The sequence below is a fragment of the Atractosteus spatula genome, chromosome 15 (assembly GCF_055471065.1).
Source record: "Atractosteus spatula isolate fAtrSpa1 chromosome 15, fAtrSpa1.hap1, whole genome shotgun sequence".
In the NCBI taxonomy this organism is placed as follows: Eukaryota; Metazoa; Chordata; class Actinopteri; order Semionotiformes; family Lepisosteidae; genus Atractosteus; species Atractosteus spatula.
In genome coordinates, this window is record NC_142720.1 from 14,170,779 (window position 1) to 14,189,082 (window position 18,304).

Genomic DNA, 18,304 nt, shown 5'->3' on the forward strand with positions numbered 1-18,304 from the left:
AGAAAGAGCTGTGAAGTGTAGGGTCACCATGAATACACATTAATCAGCTAGGTGGACTGGCTTTAATTTCTCATTTATTCCATTTGTATGGATTTTTTATTTGTATAAAAAAAATGACCCCAAAACCCGATACTGCCATTATAATTAAATTTATTTTGAACTTAATAGTACATTTAGAGATTTACGGAACATGGAATGCGCTGGTATCCATTGTTAGATATGCACATGGATCAAATCAGCAGTTTTCCCTTGCTAATGCATACTTCTGTTCTGTTACAGTTCTCTCCTAAAGTAGATGTTTACTTCAGATTCTCTTATTGCAGTTCTAGGAAATAAAATTCCTATGTATTTTAAGTAGTAGGATTTCGTTTTTTTCTGTGTATTGATTTACTAATAAGCTGAGATTCTTACAAAGATTAGTTTTAATTGTGCTCTTTCTGTGTTGTCCAAAACGGAATATTCCAAGTAGACCATACAGAGAGACGGGATGAGGCCAGCCACTTCGTGATTCTTGAGGTCCTTTAAATTCTGTTCCTTTCCTTAGGTGTTGAACACTATAAAATGCATTTTAAAGGCATTGATAATAGGGAAGGCATTCTGAACCAGTATACTGTACTCAGCAAGGGGATCATCAGAGTAGACCTTCTGTGATTTTGCAAGTTTATTCTTGAAGTGTACAGGGAGCACAAAGGACTGTGCGTGGAAGTCACACCTCATATCTCTCATTTCCGTTTTTCTGGATCTGTCCTCCAGCAAGCTCAGTTCAGCAGAACAAAACTTAAAACAACATCACTTCTGTTGCTGGACGACTTCACTGGTGTAAAGATAAAGGGTCTCTGTGCTGTGAGATGCTGCAGGAGTAAATGGAGTCAAATGTGTCTTTGTGTTCCTGCAGCTGAGTCCACAAGCAGATGTTTTCAGCTTGGCCATAAAAGAGGATATGGAATGAATTTTTTTGTTTATTGTTCTAAATATTAGTTTTAGTTGGAATCTGAATTAATAGCAGTAATAAAGGATGGATTAATAACAAAAGCTGATGATAAATGATGATAAAACATCCTAAGAATAGTATCCGTTCACGCTCTTGATTCTACATTCAAACATGTCCTGTGATCATTTAGAAGGTAAGAGGTACCAATATTTCAGACACACAATGCTTTTAAAGTTTTCTTTTCAAGCTACTTATTGTTTGTAATGGGTAAGAAAATACCGAGGCATGCTGCATTAAAGATCCTATTACTCTTTCTGGATTTTAGTTCACATCCATGTTTTGCCTAATTCTAGCTGTATGCTGATTAACCTTTCAGCAAAACATGTATTTTTGTTTGTTTTGTTGTTCTTAAAGAACGTTTAATAACTTAAGACAAATTAATTCTCTTCCCCTCTTCAATTTTATTTATCTCAAACTCCTAAGAGTACGTAGGCTAACTAGTTTAGATGGGATGTGCTCTAATAATGTTTGTTGCAGGAAATGTTCACTAAGTTGTTGATGATGCAAAGTATTGTTTCTGATAACACATTTCTCTTTTACCTATTATAGTTTATGAGGAATAAGCTCTTTAACCTATTTGCTGTTTTGTTAATGCATCCTTTGAGGAAGTTGACTATATTCTTCCTATCCACTAAAAAGATATCTTATCCACTTCTTTAGTCTGAGCAATTTGAATTATTTTATAGTTGTTTATCTTTAGATGTATCATATAGTGCTGTCAGATGGCTTGTAATATCAGAACAGTGATGTTTAACCTTAACCTTGTGTTATCTTTTAGTAATAAACCAATTAAACCTGTTTGAGTAAACATTTACTGGAAGGTAGAACAAGGCATGTTTGTGCATCTGCAGCTGCCTGTCTCAGATGAGTATGCTAAGTGCATCTAATCAAATTCTGTTTAATTTCAACATCTGCAGGCTGATGAGTTTCCTATTTGCTTTATCATTAGCAGTGCTCTCTGTTGTGGGCTCTAAGCATTTTTTAGCTTGATGGTTTTTTTTAAATGTGGACATTACTGTAATGTGGTGCATATGGAGCATCATAGAGAGGATTCAACCTGTTCTCTGGGAAATAAAGTATAGAAGTTGTTGTAGAAAAATAAACCCTGCCAGCTGGAAACTGTGAATAGCAGTAGTTCTTGCTTTTCAAGAAATTTCTCTTGGATTCAAGGGTTCAATACTTTATTGCCATATCAACAAAAAGTTGGTTGAAAGGTATAGAAGCTCTTATAAAACATTGTTACAAACGGGGTTACAAAAAATAGAAGTAGATAAATAGACTGAGCAGTTTAATCAATAATTAGAATAAATAATCATAACCCCCAAATTGTAAAGGTTTTGCCAAGAATATGCCCATGTGGTTGGTATAATTAGAGGCACTTGAATTAATTTGTTCTCTGGCACAGCTTTGGTAAAAGAGTAAAAGGGTTAAACAGGGGCAAATTGGGTTAAACAAATATTAATAATGATACATAAACAACACACAGCATAAACATATAAACTGCAAGTTACACTATTTACAAACATGGCCTCTCAAAGGCCTACGTCCTGACCAACCAGAAAAAGCCCAGACTGCTACCAACTATTCAAATCCTGTATAACACCTGACAGACTCGGAAATAAGGATAAACCTGCCTTCAGCACCAAACAGAATACAGCCGAAAGCTAAAGCTGTGTCTATAAACTCAGATGCTGTAAAATAAAAGGTAACTTATCTCCCTATTCTAAAAATGCATCCACTAATCTGGAGGGCAGTTTTAACGTAGGGACTGTCTATGCAGGAAATCAGAATTTTCTTAAAACAACAGAATGGCAAGGTTAGCAAGGTTCAAATACTTAACTCGCATCGGGTCTTAAAGCTGAAAGGAACAAGGACCTTCCGCCTAAGTATTTCTTCTCCTTTTCCCTTGTGTCTTGCTGTCCTTTTAACCCTGTCCTTCCATGTCTTCTCTCTTTTCCCCTCTCTCACCACACCTGCCAGTTTTATATCCTGTTCCTTCTCTGTTAATGATCTTTAATCATTTACAGGGAAGTAATTAACCAAGGTAGACCAGAGGATTCCTTTGATCAATGTGCCCCACTCAATTAACACCTCAGTTCCTTTCATGCTTTGAAGCTCCCAAGAACTTCAGGTGTCCACACTAGCTAGGTGTTAGCCATTGTCTCTAGATTTCTAAGACGCCTCAATGGTTGTTTCCAATAACCATAACAATATTGTAAGAGTAATAGTGCTTTCAGTGCACATAATGTATTTTTTGGGCTAAAAACCTGCAACTACAAATTGAGTACTTTTTGGTTTGGGAGAAGACCAGTTTTTTAGATAGTTAGGTAGATTAGTTTTGGTTTGTTTTCAATAAAGGACATAATCACCCCTTAGCTACTATGGCAGTTCTTCAAACACCTGTCTGTAGGCTGAGGTTAGTTGTGGTTTTTACATAATTTAACCCTTAGCTGTTGCCCTTTATTCTTTATAGATGTTTTTGTTGAAGAAAGAATTAAATTCCATATTGATAAAGGATTGAGTTTATTAATCTTAAACAAAAATACTGTTTGCTAGCATACTGACACACCTTGAATATTTAAGAGCTCTCACTCCTCAATTTCTGTTAGAAATCCACATTATATGAACAATCATAGAAGTAATTTCAAAGAAAAACATCTCTAAATGATGATCCAATGCTTAAAGCCTGTGACAAATGTCTTTGGAAAGTACCAGAAGGTCCACTATTATATCTGTTTGGGATTATGTTCCCCTCTGGGATTTGTGGTTACCAACAAAAATAAACATTTTTTGTCAAAACCATTTTCCTTCTGCATTCTGGGACATAATCTGAGATCTAACAGTGAAAATGAAATCCTTTGTTAGATCCGATAATCACTTAGTATTTGTTCCTCTAAAACATTCCATACTCCGGATATATTTGTGTGTAATGCGATCTTTTTGATCACATCGGGACCTGTGGTTGTGTTCTGGTGTCCTATCCAATGAAATGGTTAATAAGAGGAACTATACCAGAGTTGAGATTCAAAGGGTTTTTATAAATCAGCAATACTCTAATGACACTGGGCTATGGGTCTTTTTAAGCCTTTTTTTTTTCTTGCTTTGGACATCTCAGTTTACTGTTCCTTTGTACACCTGCCAACATGCAAGGGCTCCTAATCGCTTCAGCATGGGCTGGAATGGAAACCAGGTCCCGGCACAGAAAGACCAGCGCTTCACTTTATCCACTGCACCACCCCTTTACCCCTGGGAATGCAAGCTTGACTGTCCTATGATAACATTAAGATTTAGCAGAACAGCATTGGAGAGGGAAGAGGGAGGAGCAGATAAGGAGAAAATCCTCCCACCGTGTACTCCGCAACGCATACATGCCCCAGGAACACCATTGTGATGAGCAAAGAAAGATCTCTAAGAGGCTGGAGAGAGGGAAGGGGTAGGAAGGAGTGGGGAGGGGGGGTGGAGCAGACACATGGCTGTTGTTGATGAGGAAAAAAGGCTTTGGCAGAGCTGATGTTGTGACTGTTCCTTGCGGCTCACAATGGAATTTCCTACAGACTGGACTAACCATTATATGTCTGTTTGTAGGACTTCTGGAGGCTAGAGCCTTTACAGACATACAGAGGAAAGGATGGCGAGCACACTGGTTAAGCCCTGTCTGCTGGACCGGACAGGAAGCTTCTTTAAGGTAGAGTGGAGGGTGTTATACTTGGCTGAGAACTCTGTTCCTTCCTTGCCTTCTCTCGCATGCTCTGTCTGTGACTTCTTCTCTCTTTTCCTAGTTCAGTGCTCCAGTCAGATTCTTGTTTAAGAGAATGCCAGCTGTGTAGGTGACATTTGGGAATCCTTGCCAAGCCTAAAAAAGAAGTAAACTGTGGCTCTTCACAGAGCTGTCTGTTGTTTACTGAGTTTTAAATTAATAGATTTCATTAGTGTTGCAAACGGGTCTCTAGCCTTGCTTTGAATGTCAGCCAGTCTTTGACCACAGTTTGACCACTTCTAAAGACAAGGCCTGAGGTTCCACACCATGTGGGATTGAGGTTACATTTGTGAAAAAAAAACACCTGTAATGCTTGACTTGTGTACTTAATGGGGGTCAACACACAGCTTAACTGCACTTGAATGCCTCTTTTATATGCAGCTGTTGTGGCCATTCTGCAGTTTAATTCCCTGTGAAATATGCTTTCACAGCTGGACACAAGGGAGATGTTGTGGTGCTGGACAGAGACCGGCGCAGATGTAATACTAGACCTTTGGGAGCAGTGCTGTTTGGATTCTCGTTATCTGTCCCTTTCTGTAATGCTTGTTTCTTTCCAGTCAGACATCAGGATGTGACAGCAGGGTGTCCCAGGCCTCAGTCAGCTGAGAGTGCCAATCTTCCTCTTAGCAAATGGTTTGAATTGCTCTTCTACCATATTACTAACTAGCACCACAGAAGCCAAATGAATTTAAGTAATATTCGGACAAAGTACACAAGTTCATTCACTGAACGCCTTTACATAGAAGCAAATTCTATACTTCCAAGCATGATTTGTTGTCACAGTCAGGTTGTTTTCATTTCTAGATTTAATGGCACAAATGAGCTCATAAGCAGTAGAGCCTCAGTGAAGTATGTATTGTGTGTATAAATGGCTTCCTGTTAAATAAGTCCTTTTCTGAGATCCATACAGAAAATCGCTTACCTCTCAGGTTGTTAAGTTCAACAATAATGACAGCATTTTTTGGAACAGTCTTCTCCAGAATGTCTGAAATGACTTTTTGGCACATCATAGACAGCATATAATGTGACATCAGATTTTCCTTATAAAAATCATTGGGAAAATGGGAACAGTATTCATTACGCCATCTGCCTGGAATGGGCTATGAATCCTTCCATCATACTGGTGTTAATTACCTTTTATAATGTATTTTTGTCTAGCAACACTGATTTGAACACTGCTTAATTTGTTGCATGCATTACTGCATAAATATGTTTTATCATCCCAAATTTGCCTTGGGTTTTTGTAAGCTGCATTAAATTTGCAATGTTCCTAAATAAAAGATTCTAGGAGCCTGGTTTAGTCATTGTTCTACAGCCTGCAAATGAAGATACATGTTAGAATATACTGAAGTTCATGAAGTTTTAAAGGATTAAGTCTTTTTAAAGGATTCCATTTAAAGGATCTTTTTTCTCCAAGTAACACATGAAGTGAATGATTGACTCTTCATTGTCATAGATTGAGTTTCATATCATTTAAATGGAAGTGCCCAGTGCTTGTCTTGGCCTAGTCTAAATTGATACTGCAGACAATTACTGTAAAATGTGCTTTCTTTCAGTCTTATTGTAATTAAAACATTATCATTTGTTTTTATTTATTGTGAGTTGTACTACAAAGTATCTGACAAGATCATTTAAACAGCGCTTAATTGTACTATTTTTAAAAGGTTGAGAGTAACAGGTTTCCCTAAAATAATTATTAATATAGGTCCAGCATGCTTTAACAGTGACATGGATCGCCTCATACTATATTGAAATACTGTATAGTATGTGCTGTAAAACTGTTTGTATCCTAAAACCCTTAAATTCAGTTTATCTACATTTTGCCTGAATATAATCTCTTTGTTTTGGTCACCTTGTGCTAAGTGAAATTTATTTTTTATTTACTATATTCTTAATTTCACTTTATTTATTTCCAGTACTTTTGTGGCCGTATGTTCTTCCAAGCCACTAAAACTGACATTAAATATTTTGTTTGTTTTCCTTGAAAGTACTTGAAATTAATTTTGACATTATTAATATTTCTAATGTAACACAAAAATTGAAAGAAGTAAGAACTGCCATACTGATAATGTGTAAGTTAATGTGAAAAGTGATTAATGCGTTTTGGGGAAACCATTATCTGGATTGGATTTCCTTTGAAATATTCAAATTGCAAAAGGGAATAATTCAGATTTCAGATTATACTGGCCTTCTCCTGAATCATCTGCCTCCTTGGGTTAATTTTGTAATGTATCCGACTGCATCACATTACTCAATTTCAACAGAAACCCAAGTATTATAGTAAAGTCGGATGTGATTCCTTATGCATTATTGATCTTCTTACTAAACTCACTTTAAGATTTTACATTAATGACAGCTTCCACCTGCTGTGCATTCGTGGTACTACATCAACATACACTGCAAGAATAGGCATTCAACTGCTGACATGCATCTGTTTTTTCCACATACACCACCTTTACCTTTAGCAATTCCTGTGATGCGGTCATGCCAGAGCCACAGCTGTCTAATGATTTTACAAGCTGTGGAACCCTTGAACATACTGACAGTGCTGTGCATGTTGCAACAAAGACCTAGTACTGAAATAAAAACTGTTCCCAGTTTTGCTGGAGAGTATTCCTGATCTTGAGAAAGTATTGTGCTCTTTGGGCAATAGTGTGTTATAGTTTGCTCCTCTTAACAAGAAGCTATGGATTATGATATTCAGATCAAACATTTAAGTGCAACAGAAACGTGAAATGGCTTTTGTCAAATATTTAAATTTCCCTTTAGATTTCACTTTTAGGTTGCATTTGGAAATAAATCACAAAATGATATTTTTAGGATCTACAGTATATGATAGTGAGTGCAAAACAAAACAGTAAGGAAATGCCAAGCCTTACTTTCACGGTATGAAACGTATTTAAAATAAATCTCTGTTACTGATTTTATCTTCTTGTGGTAATGAGATTTGGTTTTGTGAGTTTAGTAGCAATTCTAGAAGACTGGGATTCATTGTGAGCACTTGTATGAGAACAGCGCCTGACAACTGTTCGGTTAGCGTAGTTAATCTCTTTAGTACACTTTGTATTTCAAGTTCAGTTCTATGCACCGTTTCCTTTTTAGATCAGAATATAGCATATAAGAGTCTTTTACTGCTGAGTTTGCTTGTTTAAATAATGTTAAAACAATTTTTTTTCAGATTTCTACTTAGCTGTTTTTTCTTCATCTTCTTGGCCTAGACCTATATCCTGTTGTGACTAATGCATTTGTCACCACAATAAAAGATTTCCTCATAGGGACAAAGGCACAAAAAGGAAAAATGAACAACCTTTGAGAGATTGAAAAGTTTGTATTTAGACAATTAGGGGCACAATATTTTTATTTTATTTTAGTTGTATTTTTTATTCACCCAGACACCAGAAAAAAAGAATGCTATTATAAACAACATTATGTACATAAAATAGCATTCCACTTCCTTTATTGCTGTTTTACAAGATTTTGTTCACATTTGAATTTAAAATGTGACATAGTGATATGTTAAGTGAGGTAAAATTGTTTGCAATTACAGTAAATGGTATACAGCAACACTCATTTATAAATGTAGTGCAAAGTTATCCAAGAACAATGTCACAAATTACATGTTTGCCTTGCAGCGAACACTAACATTCCTGTATTTTACATTTATAAGAAAAAGACCTCACCTTGCTCAAAGCATTGCATTGCTGAAATTGTTTTTATTGTACCCTGTTTCTGAAAGCATACTCAGATAAAAATTTGTTTTTGAAAAAGCCGTGCTTATTTGTAAAGCATAAGCAGTGTGTGTGAATCATTTTCAAGTTGAAGATAAAAGAACAAAGTTGACTGAAGGGACTATGAACCGAAAAGTCTGACTTTTTTCCTGCCTTACCACAAGGAGAATTGTCTCGCGCTGCAAGCTTTCGTTTTTTCTTTCTTTCTGTTTTTTTAATATTCCTTTTCGACAAATGGGAAGTTGTCCCTTACGAAACATGTTTGAGGATGCCAGTAGTCCAGCCCCACAGGAAAATGACTAACAGTGTCCAGGCTTTTAATTTAGACCTCTGTAAATGTGTGTTTGCTGGTGTTTTTCGTTCTTTGTACAGCTGATTGATGCATTTGCCTCGGAGATCGGAGAACTGAAGCAGGAGATGGTACAGAAAGACTTGGCTCATGAGAGGGATCCCCAAATTACAGGCATGCAGTGGTAAGTTGGTGTGTTTTTCACCACTTTTATTCCACTAATCAGCAGAGCCTTAACCCTCACAGAGCCAAATAAACATGTGTCGGTAAATCAGATGAAGAACTGTGGGGCACATCATATTTCTTTTAAGAAAACTGATAATTATGTAGGCTTTGATCCTGCAAATCTGTTGTCATTTTCTGGATGTACTGCAAGTGTTTTTGAAGCATTTGTGTCTCTGTTAAGTAAATGAGGGGGGAAACTTGTATTTTCTGTCAAAATGCAAACACAATAAATTACTGATCAGCAAACATTTGCCATGTTCCTTGCTAAGGGTTACAGTATATATGTGTTAAAGTGGAGATGGTAGGTGACTTGTTGTGTCTAGAAAAACAGTGTCAAATTTAAAATTTATTGTAATGTTAAAAGTCCCTGAATCAGCCGAAATAAGTGCTTTGGAATAAATTTATGCAGAAAGGAGAATTTGTTTTGTAACTTTTAAAATCATTGCACAAGGCTGTTCGTTTCAAAAAATAATTTATCTGGACAAATTGCCAACTACTTGTTAAGGCACAGTTGTGAGGTTGTTCCAGTAATTATATAAGCCTCCATTCTTGTGCCTAACCTCAAATTAATGAAAGAATTAAGGCTGTAAACATATAGCAACACATGGCAAATCATCCCTAGCAAGAATTTGCAAATCCTGTTTTCATTCCCACTTTCAAAGTATTTCTGTGTTCTGACGCCATCTAACACAGCTGGTGAAAGCCTTGATGAAGTTTTCAGTTAAGCTGTTAAAAACTCTTGCGTTCATCCAAGGTTTTCCTTGTTCTCTGTATTTATGCTGTATTTATTAGATGGTTAAAAGTCTAAAAAGTGCTGTTGGCAAGAAATCATTTTAACCATTATGCCCATTATACTTACCATTTCTTTTCGGAGTTTCTCAGGAGAAATTCATTTAGAGGTGTTAACCTGTGTCTGTTCAGGAACCATTGAGTTGGTTACATTATTGGTCAGTGTTCTCTGAAGCAGAGCAATATTTCTTGATAGGAATCTGAATTGACAATTCTCAGATTTGATTTCTCTATGACTAACATAATTTTATACCTAATTTTTACATATTTTATTCATAATTTTGCTGATTTTAATTTTGTATCTGAAAGGTAGCAATGTCAATACACCTGTTTAATTCTGATATAGTGCATCTTCAACAATCTTGCCAACCTATAAATTGATTAAATATGCTACAGATTCACCTGAAATATGTTGTGTAAAAAAAGCTTTGACCAGAAGGAAGACAAAGCATCTACAGTATTAGAAATATTTGTGTTCCCAATTGACTAAAAGCTACTGTACCTGAAAAATTAGAACTGTAGCTGAAATCAATGATCTGAAAACATAATTAGAGTGGGTGAATAATATACTGATGGTAGTAAAATCTATTGTATGCCACCAGTATGTGGATGCTATACAGTTTCTTTGTGTCGTCATGATGTCAGCTCCTTAAAGAGTTACCTTTGCTTTGGGGATCCACTACTGTCAGAAAAGCACAGAATGCTTACTGGGCTGTAGGAGACTTAAAAAGTTCTCCTGTCTGCTTCGGTTACTTCAAAATAAACGTGTGGACAGCAGCTTAATAAAAATATTTTATTTGTATTAATTATTTTGTTAATAAAATAACTTACCCAGTTGAAAAAAGAGGAGATTTGTGAAAGTGATTTTCTTTCCCCATCTTATGAGTTTCTAAATGAATTTCTGCCTCTATAGTCTTTTTGGGCACCAGAGGGTTTTGATTACTTAAAAATGACATAAGAAGCCAGACTGACTGAACTCTCTTGATCCTTAATGCTTGAAATATATGCCACTCTGTTTTTCAGGAAACGTTTCTTGCTGAGACGTTCATTTGTTGGCCACAGTTTTTTATTGCTTGGAAACTGCATGAAATGGGGAAAAGAAACTGCCTGACTCAGGCCTCAAAATCAACATTAAATTTAATATGTTAACACACTGGAGAGAGCGGTTGTATGTAATGCAGATGTTAGTTGTAGTTGTCATAGGACTGGTCTTTGATATGATGGCCGCTGTTATTCTTTTTTGTTGTCTAGATTCTGCATGACAGGAACAATTGAGACTACATTACCATTGTTGGTAAAACAGGAGCACATCCCAGTGTAGAAAGAAATGTAATAGTAAAATTTCATTTTTTTCCTTGCTAAGGATTGGTGCTAATTTTGAGGATAAAGTGTACAGTCCAGTTAGTATCAGTAAGTTGTGAAAATTATTTCAAATGAAGGGGGCAATTCCTTTAATTTCTGGCTAACGGTGTTTTGTTGCTCAAGGACTGGATTTATCAATAGTGTTTAAAATGAAGTTGTGCTATTAATTGTGCAACATAAACATGATTGTCATAAGTACAAGAGTGTACTCTTGAGATTTAGAAGGAACTAATAAATGTATAAGCACATTCTTTGTGCCACTGACAGAAAATAACATTTCAGTATATTGTGGTAATGCCTGAGACAAATCACTTCCCTTTTTTCAAATCCTGCTAAATTTTTCTGAATCATCACTTGTTCGTGTAGACAGGAGTCTTGACGTATAATATGACGCAAGTGCATATTCATTTTTAAGGTTTCTTATTTGTCTCTTTCCATTTTGTTTTTTATTATTAATTATTGTGTAAATAGCATGAATGAAAGAAAAAATTGAATGTTTTCTTTAATCTACACAATTTAAATCCCAGTTCTCAGTTGCATAGTCCAAGCTTGGAAGTTTGAGCACCAGGTGACTTTAAGTCCTGTGCGTATTTCCTCCTTCCTTTTCTGGGAAATTGCAACTCTAAAAAAATAAGCTATTGGTTTTCTGTGCATACTTCCTTCCAAGTCTACTGAGTACTACATCATAAAACCATTAATATTGTCACCAACTACTCTATTTCCCTATTGGACTATTTTAAAAATAATTATTATGTTATTTTATTTTAAAGTATTTAAGTCCAATGGTGTTTTGCAAATGAAAACTGTCAAATCCAAATTAAGTGGTCACCTCATACTTTCTGAATGCAGCTGTAGAACAGAGCTCCTGACAAGGGTGAAATTTGAAGGGGAAACCGAAAGCTGAAGGTTTGAAGGGGAAAATTGAAAGTTCTGTGTATATTGTTGCTTTCATCCTTCGGTTATTCCAATAATCCTTCCTTGTCGCTGCCCTGTAATATGTAATCTGTGGATGTAGACTCTTGTGGAAACCCACTAGTTTTGACAGGACACTGGGTCATGGTTAATGTCTGTCACCCGTTTATTGTTGTTCCATCAGTTCTGGTTATCCCTTCTAAATGTTATTAGTAATTATTAAATTATGTTTTGAGCTCTCCTATTTTTTACCTTCATTACCTTTTTAATAGACACTGATCAATAAGTTACAAATCCTGTAATATAAAATAGTAAAACAAAGTAAATCCTTAGATGGACGTTATTTTTATTTTCAAGATTCAACCGAGGGTCTAGTGTCCACTCCCTACCACCACCACCCACCCAGAGCATCCTCTAAGGATCTCCAGATAGAGCACAAAGTAAATCCTGTCACCCTCAGTCTAGTTGGTGTGAATTTTCACACAGTAAACCCAGTCGGATGAAGGCAAACAAGGATCTGCTGACTTACACTTTAACTGTAAATAGTCTAGAGTGAAAACTAGTATGATTTATGGCAAATATTGGTGATGATCCCTCAGTTCAAAATAGACAAGAGTCTTACAGCTGGAAAGGTTTGTTCATGTCAATCTACATGAATGTCCCCTTCTGCAATAATCAGTCATCATGCTATCTGCCAGCAGGGGGAAGCATTTCTTTCTCACCATGACTGTTCTCAGTCTCATAGCTGATTAGAAAAGCCTGATACGATTCTGGTGATGAACTGATGAACTCTTAGATGAAGCGCAATGCAGTCCAGTTAAAAAGATGGCAGAGCTTAGTGAAGTCAGGATGACAGCAAGTTAAAGCACAAAGAAACCCAGTGAAATGTGCTATGAACGGTGGAAGAGTACACTGAATTTGTTATCCATGGTGTAGAATGACCATGGCTAAAAACTTGAAAGTATGAACTTCTGTTTTACATATATATATATATGTTTTCATAAACTCTTTTCATGTTCATTCTTCTGTTCATGTTCGTAATAATGATTCTAGGTGTTCTGCATTAGTGTGTTTTTCAGCCGTTGTTGGGGGAAGAACCAATTTCATTCTAAATTCCAGTTTAATGTTGAGTGTCGGTTTTGCGTAATGGAGGCGTGGAGGAGGAGATCCCACATCAAAACCACCAGAGAAGGGTTGTTATTTCACCAGAAAAGGCCAACTTAAATCTATTTCGCAGGAAGTACCTGTGGTGAGGGTGCAGAAGCAAGTGATTTTTTTTCGATGTTAAACTGTCGTACCCGAACATCAGCAGTCAGAGTTCAGGGAATACAGGGATAAAGAAGGACAAAAGGAAAGATGGCCATCTATTGGTATGTTGCTACAATCCACTGCATCAGATAACAATATAATTATATTAGAATGTTTGTTTTTTATGTTCATCAGTACAAAGTACTTGTGAGTCAAGTGCAAACAGAAGTATGATTTTTTTCCATAGGACACCAGTACGTACACTGAAGGAGAAGACTTTGTGGAGTTCACATGACTTTTGGTTAATGTTAACACTTTAAGGGTTATCTGAAATCCGCAAGATCAAATGCCGTGCTGGAAAATATGAGGATATTTTCATCCTATTTCTCCTCAAGGTGTTGTGGTAGTTAATGTGTATCTCTGCTTTGCAGCAGCTTAGAAGAGGACATTAACAGCCTGTACCTTCAGGACACAATGGGCAGTGCCAGGGACTCAGGCTACGATTCCTTAAAGAGAAAGATCAGTATCCTGGACCGCCTGACTCAGACTCACCCAGTGTGGCTGCTCCTTCACCTGAGTGATGAGGAGGCAGCACGGATTCTCCAACAGCAACCACCGGGGGTGAGAACTTTAAATGGATTATAGAGGCTTTCAACATTACAGAATCTGCTTTTGGTGTGAAGGCTTTTTATATTTCCCTGTTCACTTTTAGAATCTTTAGTTCACCAATGTATTATTATATCACAGAAAAAAAAACAGCACTGGGAACTTGTATTGTGCAAGCCCTACCACTTCAGCAGCAAGGATATAAATAGTGAACACTGAAACAGGCAATTATTCTTCTGTTTTTTTCAGGATCTATCATAGCATACCTTTCCCAGTGTCATCAGATTATATTTTACCCCCACCTAGGCATTAGCTGAAAAGTTAAGGACAGCTATCTGTAACAGTAATCTACATTTTGGCATACTCCAAGGAGAATGACGTGAATGTTTTAAGTGTTACCTAACACTTTATCTTTCCCAATAATTATTTTGTCATGTACAAAATTCATTGTAATTTCTTCAGTTATTATTTGGGAACTTAAAGAACTGAACCCGTTTTCGGGTAGGTTATTTAGAGGTGCTCCATTAATAAAATATCTAAAATAAAATAAAAACATCTTAGTATAAAACTTCATTTGAAGTACCTCACAAGACTGTACAAAATAAAACCGTATGTGTATTTCAGTCATCCCTGTTTTTAACTGGCCCAGACACTTTCATCAGCATTTTCTGCTTTGGAAATTCAGCAAAATCTAAGGAATTGGTACAGTGACAGACAAAACAGCTTCATCAGCTTGATGGCCTTCTTCTGTTTAGATATTCCTTGTGAGGAAATCAACAAAGCTGCAGAAGAAAGTTATCTCCCTGCGCCTTGACAGTGAGTTTGGGCCTCCAGTCAAAGACTTTCCTGTGAAAGAGAGTCAATACAGTGAGTGTCCATCCATCCATACACATATTAGCTTTTATATACAAGTTGCTTCACCGTCTGCAGTTTTAAAAGCTGGCATGTTTATTTTCTCTGAGCTAAACCTCCCTTAGAGAGCTTGTATTACTAATGCCCTCTGGCATGTAGCACAGATAAGGCTTGGTACTAGTAACTACCTTTTCATACAGCCTGAAAAGTCAATAATGCAGTGTGTCAAAGTAAACTTCCTGCCCTTCCTACATGTTGTGTAGACAATGGTAAAGAGAGTAGAACTCTTTTCTATAGAGTTCATTGTTCTCTTCCTTATCCTGAACACTGTCTCTCTATTTAAGATGATGCAATGTGGTGTGTACAATGATTGTTTTCTCTTTGTGATTGTGAATAGCTTCATTAATCGTTATTTAATGATTTAATTAACTCAAATGCTTCAGTCTTGACAACTATGTGAATATTAAAAAACATGTTTTTATTTATTTTTCCTGTGGTATTTTCAGAGTAGCTGAACAATAAACACTCTGTGCTATTCATGCAAGTTACCAAGGGCAGTAGCCTTTTGAACATTGAGATAGGCACTGAGTTGGGTTTATTTTATTCAGTAAAAGTTTGAAAATGAAATAGCAGTGTGCTGATCTTTGGTACACTAAAGTTTATAAATCAGGATGACTCTACAACCTTGTTGTCATCTATTTAAAGAGTAATAAAATAGCAGTAAAGTCAAACAGGGTATGGTTTATTGCTAGCCAGGAGTTAATCTCTTACTCACTAAAGGCGATTTTGTTAAACATTAAAAGGCTAGCAGGTTGTTTTTGTGTTTAAAACTGTAGAACAGGAATTACTAACAGACTGTGGACTCTCCAGATTGTTTTTACTCACAGACAGCAGCCCAGATGTTTTATATCACCATAGTAGGCCAATAGCTTCTCAAATATCAAAACATTCTTCTCTTCCACTCTAAAAAAAAACAGGTCAAGCCCATTTATAGGCAGTACATTTGTGGTGTGGAAAAAAAAACATTAAAGATTCCATTGGGCATGCGAAGCACTGCGTATAATAATACAGTATGTTTATTTACATATGAACATGTACAAACACTTATATGAACACTTATACAATATATACCTTTTTCTCCAGCGTTCTCTGTGGAGGGGTCTGGAATTAGTTTTGCAGATTTGTTTCGACTTATTGCTTTCTACTGCATCAGCAGGTAAGGAACTAAAACATTCAACTGCCGTTGGTCTAATACAGGAGTGCATGATTTAGTCAATTCAAATGTACGCTTTCATTGTAAAAAGTGTTTTATTCTCTCCATACAAAATGCATACATTGTGCTTCAACCCATTGTTACTCTGAAACAAACCCTTGTTATGGATATATATTTTTTCCATTTCTGTCGACCATCTTAGAGAGTCTTAAGTTACTACAGCTGTTGGTCGGGTCAAACAGCTGTACCTCTTTCCACAAGTGCAATCTATTAAGCTGAATGAAGAATGAGAAGGAGATACCTTTGTTCAAATATATAGGCTTATTGGTACGATGAAATCTCTGTTAAAAAAGGGTAAAAATTCTACTCCTCCTCTGTATAAGAATATACCGCTAAGCCCCCAGTATTCTAATACTTCTATTTTAACGTTAGCCAAATTTAAATTTCTGTGGAGTCTGCATAGAAACTAACTTTGGATGTTTAGTGTAATATGTTTCTTCGCAGACAATTCAATTTTACGGGGAAAAAAAACAAATTGTAGGTAGATAATGTTGCAATGTTGATTTTTTTTTGCTTTCCTTGCATTTAATCAGGAGGTGATGAACAAAACGTAATAGGAAAAAAAGAATTTGTTTATAAGAAAATGATTCATTATTTCAGTGTAAAAGTGCACATTTGAATGTGCTGACAATGTTTTGGAAAAAGTAGTCTGTTTTATCTTGCATTACAAGACAGATCTAAGAAAACTGAATTGAAAGAGGTGATGGGTAAACTACCAACTAAACGTCTAGATTAGTACCTTGCATTACAACACAAATGTCTGCATTTATGGTCTGCTAGCTTGGCAGAAACAAATAAAGAACAGATTGGTTCCAAGACCACAGGAAATGCAACACCTTGATCCAAAATTTATATGTACACCTTTGACACTGTAAAACATTGAAACAGCAGGTCACTCTTGCAGAGATACTTCTTTTTCTCCAGGAGCTGCTATCTGAAGTCCAAAAATAAACAGACCCCTCCTCTCAGAAGTGCTGCCCAAAGCATTTAGGCAGCTGCAGCTTCCTCTGTGTTAAATAATATGTAACAGATGAAAGTCCACACTTTCTCTTTTAGAGGAGGCCTGGCTAAATCCTTGTCCTTTTTCTGAAAGGGATGTCCTACCATTCACGTTGAAGCTTCCAGAGGCAATTGCCAGTGCTAAGACTCAGACAGATCTGGAAGAAGTGGCTCAGCTGGAAGTCGGTAAGCCCTGCTCCTATGATTTTTTTTTGTTAACTGGAAAAACTCCCCGGTTCTGTAATTATGCATTTTAAACTGATCAGTTAACACTGTAAGTTAGATTTCAGATCCCCCCCGGTTTTCAAATCCCTCTTTCTATCTAAATATTGCAATGCAATTATTTTGCTTGGAAGATCATGAAGTTGGGGTTCTTTTCCTTGTCAAGAATTTTTTTCTTGCTCGGGAACCTTTGTAAATAGACTTCAGATCAAAGCACAATAAACGAGCTGAAAAGGGAATGCAAAATCATCTAGCGTTTGCATTTCTTGCTAGTAACACAAAAGTGTTATGACAAAATCAAAGTGCTGACTGACCCTTTAAGCATCATGGGGAAACCCCTTATACTCAGTAGAATCTGCATTAGATGGAAAATATTTTTATATGTTATGCTTTTTTCTAACATGGGCAACTCTAAACCTGTTTGATTAAAGTATGGAAAAGGGGCTGCTGAAGGAAGTCTTAGTAAAGAATTGAATCTGCAGTTTCACCTAATTGTAACAAGAAATTGTAACATTGCATTTTATTGAATGTTATGAAATAAATTTTAGCTTGTAAATTCTAAATTATACTGTACATTGTCTTTCTTCATATGATCAGTTAATTCGCTTTTTTTGTCGGTACTGTTACAGTAATACATGATCTGATGCAGACAAAACAGCATTAGCTCAACATACCTTGTGTGGGAATATTCTCTTTGACACTTGCATTCATCTGGAACTCTTTTTCTCCCTTATGTGGTTTTCAATGAGCAAAATCTGTACATAAAGTGTTTTCTGCTTCTCCCAGGCTATGTGAATATCTATTTATAGGCTGTAGTTTTCAAATGATTTATTTGGAACTAACTAACCTTTTAAATGTTAGCTCTCATTTTGTGTTTGTTTCCATTCTGCCCAAACACAGTGTGGTTTGGTGTCTTTTAGCACATATGGCACTCAGTTACCGAAATATTCATTCAAGTTTGTGACTTTTACAGTTGGAATTACTATGTATTGAACGTTTTATTCATAAGACCACCTGTCACAGATGACTAATCAGTGTTAAATGTTGTCTT

The 18,304-nt window shown here is 36.2% G+C and overlaps 1 protein-coding gene across 4 annotated transcripts in view; it reads left to right on the plus strand.

Annotated features, from left to right (window-relative positions):
* The window catches only part of rin2a (Ras and Rab interactor 2a), a 51,786-nt gene that overhangs the window by 18,642 nt on the left and 14,840 nt on the right, over positions 1-18,304 (plus strand). For 2 of the 4 annotated variants that reach the window (XM_088934161.1, XM_088934164.1), the window contains exons 2-7: positions 4,577-4,676; positions 8,849-8,949; positions 13,733-13,922; positions 14,663-14,774; positions 15,903-15,975; positions 17,126-17,217. In XM_088934161.1, the coding sequence (XP_088790287.1) occupies positions 4,620-4,676; positions 8,849-8,949; positions 13,733-13,922; positions 14,663-14,774; positions 15,903-15,975; positions 17,126-17,217 (625 nt within the window). In that variant the 5' untranslated portion in view covers positions 4,577-4,619. The remainder of the gene's footprint in view (positions 1-4,576; positions 4,677-8,848; positions 8,950-13,732; positions 13,923-14,662; positions 14,775-15,902; positions 15,976-17,125; positions 17,218-18,304) is intronic. The other 2 variants (XM_088934162.1, XM_088934163.1) reach the window with 2 other exon arrangements.